The sequence below is a fragment of the Felis catus genome, chromosome C1 (genome assembly GCF_018350175.1).
Source record: "Felis catus isolate Fca126 chromosome C1, F.catus_Fca126_mat1.0, whole genome shotgun sequence".
Lineage (NCBI taxonomy): Eukaryota > Metazoa > Chordata > Mammalia > Carnivora > Felidae > Felis > Felis catus.
In genome coordinates, this window is record NC_058375.1 from 182481009 (window position 1) to 182497504 (window position 16496).

General features: G+C 37.5%; 1 protein-coding gene across 8 annotated transcripts in view; it reads right to left on the reverse strand.

Moving 5' to 3' along the window:
* HECW2 (HECT, C2 and WW domain containing E3 ubiquitin protein ligase 2) overlaps positions 1 to 16496 on the reverse strand; it is a 410471-nt gene that overhangs the window by 74954 nt on the left and 319021 nt on the right. For all 8 annotated transcript variants that reach the window (XM_045034181.1, XM_045034183.1, XM_045034179.1 and 5 more), the window contains one exon: positions 1124 to 1258. In XM_045034181.1, coding sequence (XP_044890116.1) covers positions 1124 to 1258 — 135 coding nt within the window. The remainder of the gene's footprint in view (positions 1 to 1123; positions 1259 to 16496) is intronic.

Sequence of the window (16496 nt, forward strand, 5' to 3'; positions counted from 1 at the left end):
TATAACAGAGTCTACAAAACTCTTTGACCTATAATGTAACACTGAAAATAGAATATGCACATAGACCTAGAAAGGAACGCAGGAGAAGAATCTTAATTCTTTTTGCCTAAGCAAATCTTTCGAAACAATGTTTACCAAGTGATGACATACATTCAACACTAAGCCAGTATTAAAGAGAAACAAAGTTGACCTAAAGCATTCCTTTTATTTAAGCTGCTAAAGAAAAAGGGAAACAGGAAGAGACTATTTCCTTTGTCTTGGTGGAGGTGGTGGGGGGTGGGTTAGGCTATTAGAGAGCCCCCATGTGGTTACCACAGGTCACTGCAAACCAGTAAAGTAGAGCAAGTAATTTAGTAATTCAGGAATTCTTAATTCTGCCTATTTTCTCTTCCTTAGAGTACATGAATCAATGCTCAGATATATTGTGATTTTTATTTATTTTATTAAGTTTATCTATTTTGAGAGGGAGAGAGATTAAGAGAGAGAGAGAGAGAGAGCATGAGGGGCAGAGAGAGAGAGGGAGAGAGAGAGAATCCCAAGCAGACTCTGCACTGTGAGCACAGAGCCTGATGCAGGGCTTGAACCTCTGAACTGTGAGATCATGACCTGAGTGAAAATCAAGAGTCAGATGCTTAACCGACTGAACCACCTAGGTGCCCCAATATATCATGATTTTAAAGACTATTAGTGAGGACACCACAACCCATAGCATTGGCTAAAGACTTTAATCCAATCCAGCAACCCTCACTTAAAAAACCTCCCATATGTCAGTGAATTTTAGCCCTATTTTTTCCTCTGAAGCTGTCCTTAGGTGGGCAAAAGGGTTTACCACCATCCTCTCTTGAACATTTCATACATGGAGAATGCTCTCTCACCATCTTCTGAATATAAAAAATTCTCTCATTTCTTCCATCTTTCTTCAAATATCTAGCTCTTAAAATGTGTAAATTAGGCTTTGGGTATTTTCAGAGAAGCCCTGCCAGCATTCCAGCACTTTTCAGTCTCCAAATGATAATCTCTAAATCAAACTGGAAAAACAAAACGATGAGAGAGATTCCACAAACCACCACATCCCTGCAGCTCCCATGAACCCGCAGGCCCATCCCCAAGGTGCGTGACTCACCTCGCCTGCACTGTGGCTGCGTTGCCTGGTCAGGTGCTGCCGATGAACCAGCGCGCTCGTGGGTCTACTGCTCTGCAGCGGGAGCCGGGGGTCGATGAAAGTGGTGGTGCGGGAGTTGTGGTCGACAAAAAATGCCTAGGAAACAATCCCCTCAATCAGTAGTCCATTCGTGCCACACACTTGTCCTGGCTGCCCTATCACTTGATACATTCAGGAAAAGTCCCAATTTTGACTTTTGAGTAACGATCTTAGCTCCATTTCCTTTTAATTTTAATCTTTGGGGAACGTCATCCCTGGTTTTAGGAAATACTCTAAGGAACAGTCATCAAAGATAGGATGTGAGAAAGGAGCCATATGAAAGGGCATTTGGGCTTCTCATTAAGCTCTTACTGCTATCCGTGGTTATTGTGAAGTTTTTATCACCTAAAACTTCACCATCATTGACTGCTCCTTTTCCTCTCCCATGCTGTCAGCCCCCAGTCTCTCCACTTTCCTAGGGTAGTGCCCTCTCTACTTTTTCATCCCAGCCTGATGACCAGCCCGTTATTTCAGGGTTTTCTCTTGTTCCACACCTCTACAACCGTATTCATTTAGCTGGCACCTCAGTAGCAGAATATTCTTTCTGACTGCCTTGATTACATCACTGCTCCAGTCCAAAGCTTCCACTGGCTACCCAGTGTTTATCTAAAAAAACCATTCCAACTCTTTGGAGGTTTTCCAAGACCTTAAAATCTCCTTCCCATCTACCTTCCCAGTTTAATCGTTGATCGCACACATCCATACAAATTCTATCACCTACAATAACTTTGGGCAAGTCACTTAATTTCTCTGAGCTGTAGATTTCGTATAAAAACATGTCTGCTTCATTCATAATAAACATTTCTTTCCCCATAACATGAAAGGAGGGAGGAATCATGTTCTACTGTGTTTACTGCAGAATCCCTGATGACATGAAATCATGAATGAGTACAAACTGTTTCTTTGTGTTTGTTTCAACGTTTATTTATTTTTGGGACAGAGAGAGACAGAGCATGAACGGGGGAGGGGCAGAGAGAGAGGGAGACACAGAATCGGAAACAGGCTCCAGGCTCTGAGCCATCAGCCCATAGCCTGACGCGGGGCTCGAACCCACGGACCGCGAGATCGTGACCTGGCTGAAGTCGGACGCTTAACCGACTGCGCCACCCAGGCGCCCCTCTTTGTGTTTGTTTAATTCTGATGCTCTAAGCCAGTGCTATTTATCCTTATCATTAAGAGCCAAATGGTATAAGTCTTCAAAGTAAAATTCACTCTAGGTAGTAACAAAGCCCATTATCTCCAGGACAATTAGAAAATGTAAGTTTTCCATGATCAGATAAAGTTAATTAAGTCATCAAGATAAGAGAGATGATTAGGAGAGTCAGGAGACACTTAACCTGTAAGTCAAGTGTCAGGGCACATGATATATGCCAAATAACCTAAGCAAAAAAGAACGGACTTCTTAAACTGATGGAGCTCAGTTTAAAAAGTACCTTGAAGACTAGGAATGAATACACCTAGGCAAATACCAGGTTTAGATGATATATTTATATCTATAAAAAAATCAATCACCTTCCCATTATGAAATAAAATGTTTCTGTATACACATAATCAGGAAACAGGCGAAACAATGTAGTCCACAAATAGGAAAAAAAATTATTTTTTTTGTAATGAAATAACTTTAAGCAGTAGATGCACTAGAAAACAAAGCAGAGAAATATACAGAATGCGAATCTTTGCCAGTCCCTTCTTTCCATAGCCGATTTCCAAGTACAAAGACTGAATTAAATGGAAGTCTTGTAGGAGATGATGTCATCAGCCTCACATCCCTAGGTAATGCTCTCTTTTTCCTAACATGTCAGGTGGAACACCTGTCTTCTCTGATCTTGTAAAAAAATAATACACCAAATGATAAATTCTATATAGGCTTATATTGGCAGGTTCTGGTCCCAAATGTCATACTGGTCCCCATTTGATTTGGGCTTCTAATATACTTGTACATCATTTCTGCCACTATTCAAAGTGTCATAAAATAGAAATTAAATTATTTTTACAAATGGGTATTTCAAAGTAATAGACACTATAATCAGCCATGTATCTTTATTAAAGTTTTTATTACTAAAACAATAATATAAGCCATGTTTTTTAAGGGAAAAATACAAAGAGTACTAAAATAGAATTGCCTATTTACCCTACCTAATTTCTTTGGAATGTTTTGAAGGGATGGGTAGCCATTTAGAAGTAACAATGATGCACTTATAATTATAAGGATAAATGGGTGTGCACATGTAGGTCAGCTGTGATTTACATGTAGTGTCACAGTGTAATTTGATGTTAAGAGGCTTGTCTAAAACCAATTCTCTAAAGAATTATACTGTAAATGCCTTGAGGATAAGGACTCTTTCTTACTCATCCTGTTATCCCCGGTAGCTTTTGGGACTGCATCTGGGGGAAAGTTGGAGGCTTAGAAAATAATAAATTGTCCAAAATTCTAATATGCTAGTATCTTGACCAAAGTACAGAGACAACTCACAATGAACTAATCAAGTAATAAAAGTTACATTCTTTTACATAAGCATAGAAATACTTAAAGATCTTAAAAAAACAATGAGGGGTGTGTGTGTGTGTGTGTGTGTGCGCATGTCTGTTAGATGAAAAACGTGGAGAGCTAAAGAATATAAAACCACAGAATAGGAGTTTTTAAAACATCCCATTGTAGATATGAATAAACTACCAAGGTAAGACTCGAGACGTGGGAGGCAAAATAATAATCAAATTATTGGGATCTAGAAAAAGACAAGCCTGGTTCTGAGAACTAGCTCCACTACTTACTAGCAATGTAACCTTGGACAAACTACTTACTTAACTTTTTTAAACCACAATTTCTTCTGTAAAATGGGGATAGTAACACCTACATCAAAGGACGGTTAAATGAGATGGTTCTCATAAATTTTTTAATGTAGTGCCTATAACTTCTTAAATGTTACTATTATTAGTACTAATAATAAGTTTTAACTTCTAAGACATTTTTCCCAGGATCACAATGCTTCTTGCTATATTCCATAAACGAAGCTCAAAAAAATGGAAAACCAGTGAAACTACATTTCCCGAGTTCCTTGTAGATATGTGTGGCCCAGACTAAGTTCTGGTCGATGAGATGTAAACAGAGTGTCACATGATACTCCTGGGAAACCTCCTCACAAGAAGATTTTTACAAAGTCAAGCCCTCCTTTTGTCCTTCATCTTTTCTGTTCCCTGAGATAAGGATGCTCCAGCAGCCACACTGAGCCATAAAGATGAAAGAAAGATGGCTGAGCAGAAAAATGGAAGGGACCAGGGCTCTCACAACTTGAGGAATCACCTTAAAAGCCCCAGAGTGCCTGCCTCTGAGCTCCTTTATTGAGTGAATAAAATCCTGTATATTAAACTTTGTACGGGTCTCTGTCACAATGCGGCCGAACCAAATCCTAATTGATCCACTGAAGTCTCCTCTGCAATGCAAAGGAAACATGGTCTTTCTAAAATTAAAAACACAGAAGAACACATAAGCCAGCAACCACCATTATAAATAAAGATTTTCATTATTTGATAAATAATGATATCTCATTGTTGTTCAGCTTCAATATAGTTGGATAATAGTTCCTGACTTAAGTAAAATGTACAGTTGGGAACCTGTAAAGCTGGGACTTGAACTTACCTTTCTGTCTGACGCTAAAGCCCAATGAGCAGTACCTCTTTCCCCTCTGTCTCCTTTTCATATATCTTTTTGTTTCCATTCTGCTTTCTGCTCCCTATCTTTTCCTTTTCATGTTCCTCCCACTCCCCTCACACCTCACATGGTACGTGATGTTAGAAAGCATTCAAGCATTTACTGAATTAGACTGGCAATAACAGCCATTCACAGTGCTGGGCCTCAACACTGTTTCAACACTGAAAAGGCTACTAACGCCAGACAGCAAACGGTACACAATTTCCATAATTTGCATCACTAACCAGTTGGAGATACGGCTGTGGGTGGGGAATAGGTGCTATTTGTATCCCACAAAAAGGTCAGTTTCAGAGTCAAATCAAATGTGCATATTGTTTACACATGCTTTTTTAACTCTGCCAAGTACTTGGGGAGAAAGATCTTGATTAAGACCTCTATCAAAATCACATTGGTAGAGCACTAACGGAATGCGGCACAAAGACACAATTACTTGGCATGCATGTTGACTCTGCCCACCCACTGTGTGACCATGGACAGGTTTCCTTCGTGCTTTGCTATTTCCACAGAAAGGTAACCACTCACTCGGGTAACAGTTGAGCTGTGAAAAATGTATTCTACTTTAAAATAGAGAGAAAAGCACGGAAAACTTCCTGGGCCAATTTTAGGTTTGCCATTTCTATTTGTGACACACAAATCAATTATGTCAGAAAAGTGGATCACTTTCCCACAGGATATCCTAAGTAGTTCAAGCCAGTAATGAAGTTGACCTAGTACTTTTTTTTTTTTTTTTAATTTGGGTCACTTTTTATGTCACTGTTCTTGAATCACCTGCCTTTATTTATGAAAGCATTTAACATGTATTATAAATTCTATGTGGATAAACGGCATGCTGAGAATGTAGACTATGTGAAAAAAACAACTGTATCAAAAAATGAGTCTTTTTCAGATTAGCCATAGAAAAGCAAATTTTGAACAACATGGATTCCCTACTGTTAAGTTTTATTAAGGAAATTGACTCAAGCTTCACAGTGCTGGACCAACTAAGACTAACAACACAGTCAAAAACTGAAAGGAATGCAAATACACAAACTCAAATCTCATTTGAAAAACTTCTTCCCTTTCACTGCTTCAGGGCATGGTCGAGTCAGGAAATACGGGCTGGTTGGAGCCAAGTGGTATTTTAGCGAGGCCAAACAAAATACACTTCTCTCTTTACACAATTCTTTCTTTTTATTTTTTTAAGCTTCTATTATTTTAAGAAAGGAAAAAGTCATCAGTATTTGTGAAGAAATACCAACCTCAGGCTCAACAAATCTAAGTTACAGAAGTTTGAAATTGTTTCCAGTTAACATTCTGCCAAACCAGGAATCCATATTAAAAGACCATGTAAACAAAATAAAACAAAAAGCACTTGTAACTCTGCTCCACAAAGAAGGTCAAATCTTCTATCTTCTTCTAAAGAGCTATGGAGAAATCAGCAGTTCAAGATGGTGGCACAGGAAGATCCTGAACTCACTTCCTCCCACAGACACAACACATCTACAGCTGTGTAAGAAAACACTTCCCTCCGGAAAAAAACAAGAGAACTGAACAACTGCTCCACAACAAAGGATAAAAGGGCCACAGTGAGATGGGTAGGAGAAGCAGAGATCTCGCCCAAAATCCCACCCCCAAGTGTAGCAACCATTGGGAGGCGTCTCACAAATATGGAAATCCTCCCCGAGGAGTGAGGGGTTTTTGCCTCATGTCAGGCACCCAACTCCTTGGGACCTGCACTGGAGAGACAAGCTCCCAAGATATCTGGCTTGTTGAGCCAACAAGACTTACATCCAGAAAAATCATCGGGCTGTAGGGAGCAGACATTGTGCTCTTAAAAGGGTTGTGTGCAGACTCACTTGCCCTTGGATCCAGCACAAAAACAGCAGTTTGTTAAGACCCTAGATCATATGTGAAGAAATTCATGTATTAATCTCAAAGCATCTGCCACAGGGCAAAAGCCTGTTGGGACTCTTTCCAGGAGTGGAAGTACTGGTGGGTGCCATGTTTGCACTCTCACTTTAATTTGCTGGGGCCAACTCCCACCCCCACCCTGGAGGCAGAGGTGGGTGCCCTATTCCCTGACACTGCTACTGCTACTGGCCAGAGGCAGTAGGTGAGCACCCTAAGCCCTCTTATTGCTTTTGCAGCCCTGTCCCACTCCCAGCTTCCCTCCCAGCTCCCCAAAGCCAGTAGGTGTAGACAGCCCACACAGGGGATACCCACTGAGTACTTGGCTCCAGTAACCAGGGGGGATTGCATTTCTGAACCCCACGGAGCTGAAATGAATGGACAGGCACCATAAGAGACGATTAAGAACTAGGGCAAGGTTAAATGACAAGGTTCATTGCCCACACAGGCACACCCTTCAAGACCAGGAGAGACAGTTGTTTTGCCTAACACAGAAACAAACACAGAGTCACACAAAATGAAGAAACAGAGGAATATGTTCCAAATGAAAGGACAAGATAAAATTCCAGAAAAAAAAAAAAGCAACTAATGAAATGGAGATAATTTACCTGATAAAGAGTTCAAAGTAGTGGTCAAAAGTTGCTCACTAAATTTAGGAAAATGGATGAACATTGAGAAAATCTCAATAAAAGACAGAAAATACAAAACAGTAGTCACAGAGCTGAAGAATACAATGGCTGAGCAATAACTGAATATGATACCTGAAAATACATTAGAGGGGTTCCACAGCAGACTAGATGAAGCAGAAGAATCAGTGATTTGGAAGACAGGGTAGTGGGACTCACTCAAACAGAGCAGCAAAAAGAAAACAAAATTTTAAAAAGTGAAGATAGCTTAAGGGACCTGTAAGACAACATCAAGCAAAAATAACATGTGCATTTTAGGGGATCCCAGAAGGAGACAAGAGAGAGAAAGGGGCTGAAAACTATTTGAGGAAATAATGGCTGAAAATGCCCCTAATGCAGAGAATCTGACAAGTAGCAAGAGAAAAACAACTTGTTACACAAAAGGGAACCCCCATAAGATAATCAGTAGATTTTTCAGGAGAAACTTTGCCAATCAGAAGGAATGCTATGATATACTTAAAATGCTAAAAGGAAAACTTCTAAGCAAGAATACTCTATCTGGCAAGGGTATCATTCAGAATTGAAGGAGAGATAAAGAATTTACCAGACAAGCAAAAGCTAGAAGAGTTTATTACCAATAAACTGGCTCTGCAAGCTGAAAAGTAAGGGCGCTAATTAGTAATAAGAAACCGTACAACAGCAAAAACTCACTGAAATATATAGCAAAGGAAGAGAATTAATCACTTATAAAGGCAGTATAAAGGTTGAAAAACAAAAGTAGTAAAATAACCATAACCACAATAATTAGTTAAAACATACATAAGATAAAAGATGTAAAATGTGACATCAAAAATGTAAAATGTTTGGAGGGGGGTGTAAAAATGCGATTGAGAGTGCATTCAAACTTAACTTGCTATCAACATAAAACACATTGTTATATGTATAGGCTACTATATACGAGCTTTATTGTAACCACAAAGTGAAAACCTGTAGTAGATACCCAAAAGATCATGAGAAAGGAATCTAAGTATCACACTACAGAAAGCATTCAACCACAAAGGGAGGAAGGCAAGCAAAGAAGAAAAGAACAGAGAGGAACTACAAAACAGTCAGAAAACAATAAACAAAATGGCAATAAGTACACATCTATCAGTAATTACTTTAAATGTAATGAACTAAATTCTCCAATCAAAAGACATAGAGTGGCTGAATGGTTAAAAACAAGAAACAAAACACAAGACCTATATATGTTGTCTGCAAGAGACTCACCTTAGTTGTAAGGGAACACACAGACCAAAAGTGAAGGGATGGAAAAAGATGTTTCATGCAAACAGAGCCAAAAGAAAGCTGAGGTAGCTATACTTACATTGGATAAAACAGACTTTAAAACAAAGATTGTAACAAAAAACAAAAATGGACATTACATAATAATGGAGGGGTCAATTCAAGAAGCCATAACATTGATAAATATTTATGTACTCAACACAGAAGTACCTAAAGCAAATATTAACAGATTTAAAGGGAGAAACTGAAAGCAACATAATAGTAGTAGGAGACTTTAATACCCCAGTTACATCAATGGATAGATCATCCAGACCGAAAATCAATAAGGAAACACTAACCTCAACTGACACAACAGAGCACATGAACTTAATAGACATACATACAATACTCCATCCTAAAGTAGCAGAATACACATTCTTCTCAAATGCACAGGGAATATTCTCCAGGATAGATCATGTGCCAGACCACAAAACAACTCTCAATAAACTTAAGAAGTCTGAAATTATATCAACCATCTTTTCCAACCACAATAGTATGGAGCTAGATATCAATTACAAGAAAACTGGGAAAATCACAAATATGTGGAGATCAAACAACATGCTACTGAGCAATCAATGGGTCAATGAAGAAAGAAAAAGAGAAATTAAAAACTGACTTTAGGCAAATGAAAATGGAAATAAACATACCAAAATCTATGGAGGCAGCAAAACCAGTTCTAAGAGGGAAGTTTATAGCAGTCCCAGTCTACTCCAAGATGCAAGAAAAAATTTAAGTAAACAATATAACTGTATACCCAAAAGAACCAGAAAAAGAACAAACAAACTTCAAAGTTAGTAGAGGGAAGGAAATAATAAAGATAAGAGAGGACATAAATGAAATAGAGACTAAAAAGACAGTAGAAGAGACCTTAGTTTCACTGAGCTGTTTTTTTGAAAAGGTAAACAAAATTGACAAACCTTTAACTAGACAACAGACTAGGAGAAAAAGAGGGCTCAAATAAATTAAATCAAAAATAAAAGAGGAGAAATCACAGCTGATACCAAAGAAATACAAAAGAATTATAAAAGATAATTACATGCTAGGGTGCCTGGGTGGCTTCATCAGTTGAGCATCTGATTCTTGGTTTCAGCTCAGGTCATGATCCCAGGGTTGTGGGATTCAGCTCCGTATCAGACTCCATGCTGAGCATGGTTTGCTTGGGATCTTCTCTCTCTTTCCCTCTGCTCCCTCCCCCATTCACTCTCTCTGTCTTGCTCTTCTCTCTCTCTCTAAAATAAAAAATTCTAAAAAAAATTTTTAAAAAGGTAATTACATGCCAAAAAATTGGACAACATAGAAGAAATGGGTAAATTCCTAGAAACATGCAATCTTCCAAGACTGAATAATAAAGTAATAGAAAATACAACTGGATCAATTATTGGTAAGGACATTGAATCAGTAATCAAAAAACTTCCAAGAAACAAAAATCCAAGATCAGATGGCTTCACTGGTAAATTCTACCAAACATTTGAATAAGATTTAATAATACTACCCTTTTCAAACTCATCCAAAAAATGGAAAAAGAGGGAACACTTCCCAAACTCATTTTTTGAGGATAACATTACCTAATAACCAAACCAGAAAGGGACAGAACACAAGGAAAGTTACAGACCAATATCCCCAATGAATACAGATGTAAAATTCTTCAACAAAATATTAGCAAACCAAATTCAACAATACATCAAAAGAATCATATACCATGATCAAGGGGAATTTATTCCAACAATGCAAGAATGGTTCAAAATCTGAAATCAATCAGTGTGATAAACCACATTAACAAAATGAAGGATAAAACTGTATGATCATTTCAATAGATGCAGAAAATGCATTTGACAAAATTCAACACCTATTTATGATAAAAACTCTCAATGAAGTGAGTATGGATGGAATGTACTTCAGCATAAAAAGGCCATATATGACAAGCCCACACCTAACATTAGACTCAAGACAGAAAAGCTGAAAGCTTTTCCCTTAAGATCAGGAAGAAGACAAGGATGCCCATTCTCACCACTTTTATTCAACATAGTATTGGAAATCCTAGCCAGAGTAGTTAGGCAGGGAGTGGGGTAAGGGAGGGGCGGGGGGGGGGGGATGACAGGGGGGTAAGCATCCAAATTGGAAAGAAAGAAGTAAAACTATCATTATTTGCATATTTCATAATTATATATATAGAAACTCCTAAAGACTTCATTAAAAAACTGTTAGAACTAATAAATAGATTGAGTAAAGTTGCAGGGTACAAAATCAATATATAGAAATATGTTGCATTTTTATACACTAAGAACAAATTATCAAAAAGAGAAAATAAGAAAATAATCTTATTTACAATTGCATGAAAAAGAAAAAAATGCCTAGGAATAAATTTAACCAAGGAGATGAAATATTTGTACATTGAAAATTATAAGACATTGGTGAAAGAGTTGAAGAAGGCACAAATAAATGGAAAGATATGCCATGCTCATGGATTAGAAAAATTAATACTGCAAAAATGCCCATATTACCCAAAGCAATCTACAGATTCAATGCGATCCCTATCAGAATTCCAATGTTATTTTTTCACAGAAATAAAACAAACAACTCTAAAATCTGGAACCACAAAAGATCCCAAGTAAACAAAGCAATCTTAAGAAAAAACAAAGCTGAAATGAGTCACACTCCCTAATTTCAAACTCTATTATCTATTCCAAAGCTATAGTAATCCAAACAGTATAGTATTGGCATAAAAAGAGACACATGGATCAACAGACTAGAATAGAGAGCCCAGAAATAAACCAAAGTATACATGATCAATTTGTGACAAAGGACGCAAGAATACACAATGGGGAAAGAATAATTTCTTCAATAAATGTCATTAGGAAAACTGGACAACCACATGCAAAAGAATGAAACTGAACTACTATCTTACACCATTCACAAAAATTAACTCAAAATGGGTTAAAGACTTGAATGTAATATCAGAAACCATAAAATTCCTAGAAAACCACATAGATGATAAGTTTCCTGACATCATTCTTGGTGATATCTTTTTGGAATTGATTTCAGGGGTAATGGCAGCAAAGGCGCGTGTGCGTGCGTGCGTGCACACACACACACACACACACACACACACACAAATGACACTACATCAAACTAAAAAGCTTCTGCACATCAAAGAAAATTATCCATGAAATAAAAAGGCAACCTACTGAATGGGAGAACATATTTGCAAATCATATATCCAATAAGGGGTAATATCCAAAATATATAAAGAACTCATGGCTCAATAACAAAAACAAAAACAATCTGATTTAAAAATGGGCAGAGGATCTAAATAGACATTTTTTTTCCCCAAAGAAGACATACAGATGACCAACGTGCACATGAAAAGTAATTCAACATCACTAATCATCAGGGAAATACAAATCAAATCAATAATGAAAAATCATTTCACTAGACAAAATGGCTAGTATCAAAAGACAAGAAATAACAAGTGTTGGCCAGGTTGTGGAGAAAACTAGAAGCCTTGCGCACTGTTGGTGGAAATGTAAATTGGCATGACCATTGTGGAAAACAACATGAAGATTCCTCAAAAATTAAAACTAGAAGTACCAGATGAACCAGCAATTCCACTTCTGAGTATCTATGCAAAGAAAACAAAAACACTAATTCAAAAAGTTATACATATCCCCATGTTTACTGTTACCATTATTTACAGCTGCCAAATATGGAAACAATCTACATGTCCATTGATGGATGGATGGATGGGGAAGTTGTGGTATATATACAAGGGAAACAATAAAAGAACAACAATTTATAAGTCAGAAGCATTGCATACTGAATCTGTTCTTACTTCTGGCTTCTCAACTCTACAAAGTCTTAGAAATGCTCAAAAACCACTTAATTGTAATCTACCTTAATTTTTATGAAGATCATACTCATATTCTCTCCCTTCCAAAATATAAATCTCTTCTCAGCTCTTGGCTCCCTCCCTAGTATTTATCCAATTATTAGTAATAAACATGCTATTATTTTCTTTGCATTATATCCCAACAGTGCTCTTAGCAGCAGGAGAAATGAAAAGGCTGATTGATACAGTTTATTATAAGTAAAAAAATAGTCATGCTAATGTTTTCCATCACTTGGTCTTTTGAAAGAAGGAGTGATCACAAATATTTCATGACATCTGTATTAGTCACAAAATAAGTTAAAGAAGGTCATTTTTTTTTTTAAACTGCTATGATTAGAGACCTAAAGTCATGAGGAGACAAAACAGGAATCTATGGTGCTTGGCTAGAGTTCTGGAAACAGCTGGTCAGTTAGCAGATGTGGATAAGTACAATATCCTCAACACTTTAGGTATAAAATATTAGCCAAAGGGTACTTTACATGTTAGGAGTGGTGGTATTTAGCTGTAGGAAATATATTAGGAGAGCCAGTGATATGGTGGGATGGCTTGTACCAGCTCATGAGAGCTGACTATGAGATTTTAGGGGAATATGCTGGCAGCCTGAAATTGGTTATTTACCCCACAGAAAATGGCAAATTCTACAGATCAGCCTTCCTCCGCAATTCCCCTGGAGAGCTGGGTTTTAAACATTTAGCAGCACATCACTATAGAAGACTGAGGATGGAATTGTCCAAATCAGCCCATTTTAGGTGGAGCAGAAAGTCACTGCCATAAAATTTTAAAAATAGCATATTATATTTTATAAAAAATATCCAGTGCAATTCATGAAGATAACTGTTTAAAAATAAAAGACAAAGGCCATCTCCATACTTGGATAATTCCTTCAAGACTCCATGAGCCTAGCATTTTACTCAGAAATACACTCATGAAACTAATTTCTGCTCTATTCTCTCATTCAAAACGGTACACTGTCCCAGAAATATTCTTTCCCATTACCTCCTATGTGTGTTTATGTGACTTATTATTATTTAATCTAACACCTTTTTACCCCCTTAAAAATCAGCAAGAGATCATTAAAAAACCACAATGTGATTTACAAATTTAGAATTTCATTCCATCTCCACCTGGATTGCTGTATAACTTCAGGTTATTAAACCAGGTAACCACCACAAAGAGGTATTATTTCAAAGCAATTAGAGATGTGCCACAAAAAGAAGAAATGTCGGGGCGCCTGGGTGGCGCAGTCGGTTAAGCGTCCGACTTCAGCCAGGTCACGATCTCGCGGTCCGTGGGTTCGAGCCTCGCGTCAGGCTCTGGGCTGATGGCTCAGAGCCTGGAGCCTGTTTCCGATTCTGTGTCTCCCTCTCTCTCTGCCCCTCCCCCGTTCATGCTCTGTCTCTCTCTGTCCCAAAAATAAATAAACGTTAAAAAAAAATTAAAAAAAAAAAAAAGAAATGTAGTCATCAAACTAACAAAAAGCATATTTCTCAAAGTGTAGAACTTATCCTGCTAAGGTATTTTAGGAATTCACTTGAGACTTCCAAATATTAAGTTGCATTTTACTCATTGAGATGAGCCTGACCCCATAAATTGTGGCTATCAGCTTCCTGTGGGATACAACCAAAACCTGTGCCATCACGGGGGCAACTTCTGCAGCCACAGAGGCTATTATACTCTGGTAAAATGAGAAGTAGGCTCAAACTGTGGTAACTTTCACTGTACAAATATTTGTTCTCTTCTAAAAATCTATCCTCATAACCATAACTTCTACTTGCCATGGTCATCTAAGTTGGTTATTTGGACCATTCCGCTACTCAAACCCCCAATCTGACAGCCGAAGTCACAAAGCTCTAGAGTTACCAAGCTTGGATATAGAAATGGATATCAATTTTAGCTGGGAGATATAGCATATGATTTTGTAGGAAAAAAACCACACAAGATAATATGGGAAAAGACATTTCACCTTAAATAAAAAGATGGTTAGCATTTTAGATTTTTATTAAAAAAAATGAAGTTTATGATATGTTATTCTTAAAGTTTCAAGTTTCTTAGTATTTCAATTTAAGCCCCCATGTAGAATAATCTCGGTAAAACATTTTGTGTTATACTGTTTGCGAGTACAAAGCCAAAAGGTGGGGGGGGGGGGAGTTATTCCATATTTAACATCTGGAAGGGGAATCAAAAAATAACTTTCTTTTCTAAAAATTAAACCAAATGATAATCCCATTGTGTGAACTTAAGAAATAATAAGCGGGATACCTGGGGTGGCTTAGTCAATTGAGCATTCGACTCTTGATTTCAGCTCAAGCCATGATCTCGAGGTTTGTGAGATTGAGCCCCCATCGGGGTCTGTGCTAACAGTGCAGAACCTGCTTGGGATTCTCCACCACCCCCTTGTCCCTCCCCCACTCACATGTTCTTTCTCAAGATAAATAAATGAACATTAGAAAAAAGAAATAATAAGCTTTATGGTATTTTTCTAATTATCAATGCCATTTTGCCTTTTTCTCTTTGTTATCCTTACCCCTCTGCAATAGATATTCCATTGATAATACTCCCCTGACATGGGTCTGTGATGGTTCACTCTATATGTCAATATTACTGGGCCACCAGTACCCAGACCTTTGGCCAAACACTTCAGGATGTGTCTGTGAATGTGTTTCTTGATGAGATTAACATTTGAATCAGCAGACAGAGTTAAGCATATTGCCTTCCCTAATGTGGGCACACCTAATTCAATCAACTGAAGAACTCAAATAGGACAAAAGGCTGAGAAGAGGGAAATCCATCTGCCTAACTGAATTGGGATATTGGTGTTTTCTGGCTTTAAGACTCAGACTCAAACATAGGCTTTTTTTGGGTCTCAAGCCTGTCAGGTTTGGATTAGAACTTACACACATTAGTGTGTGTGTGTGTGTGTGTGTGTGTGTGTGTGTGTGTTTGTGTGTGTGTGTGTGTGTGTGTGTAAAAGAGAGAGAGAGAGACAGAGAGAGACACAGAAAGACACAGAGAGAAATCAACCAGAATGACCACAATAGCCATGGTAGAGAAAGAGATGGTTCTGGGTCGTTTTAAGACAGGAGCAAACATCTGAACACAGACTACCCTGGAGTGGTCATAAACAAGGACAACAAAAAACAATAGCAAAAGGAACCCTACTTTGAAAAAACTATTCTGTTGGACCATCATGGGTACAGAAAATCAGCAGTACGTTAAGAGGAAGAATGGGACACTGTACTAATCCTACATTATTTTCTTTATAAAACCATTGTATATTTCCTATTAGAAAAAGGACTTGGCCATTAATAACATATCTTTATCATTTTCATGAAATTCTAAACTGATGAAACTCTCAGTTATTTCCAGTCCCAGGAGCTGGAAAGGATAGGTTACTAATCCTCACTTTAGGGAAAACTGAGGTTCACAGAGGTCAGATAGTGATGGATCCAGAAATTCTGACCCCACTGCAGCACCATTTTCTCAAATCCATGAAATTAACAATGGAAAGAAAGAAAGAGAGAGAGAGAAGGAAAGAAAGAAAGAGAGTAAGTTAGTTAGTTCCTAGGTTAAATACATTTGGTTTTTCTTATTAAAGCACATATTTGTCTTCCAGATATATTATCCCCATGAGTACATACTAATGATCAAACCCAGCCAAGAATCAGAAGCATTTTAAACAAGTCACATTTTAATACTATTGATGCATATTTCTTGCAAAAATATAAAACATTTATATTGATACTGTATCCAGATCCCAAATTATGCTTCGTTTTTACACTCCTGAGAGTGTATAAAAATTTAAGAATTATTACAATAAAAAGCAAGCAGAATTTTTTTTATATATTGGCTTGCTTTCTTTGTTTA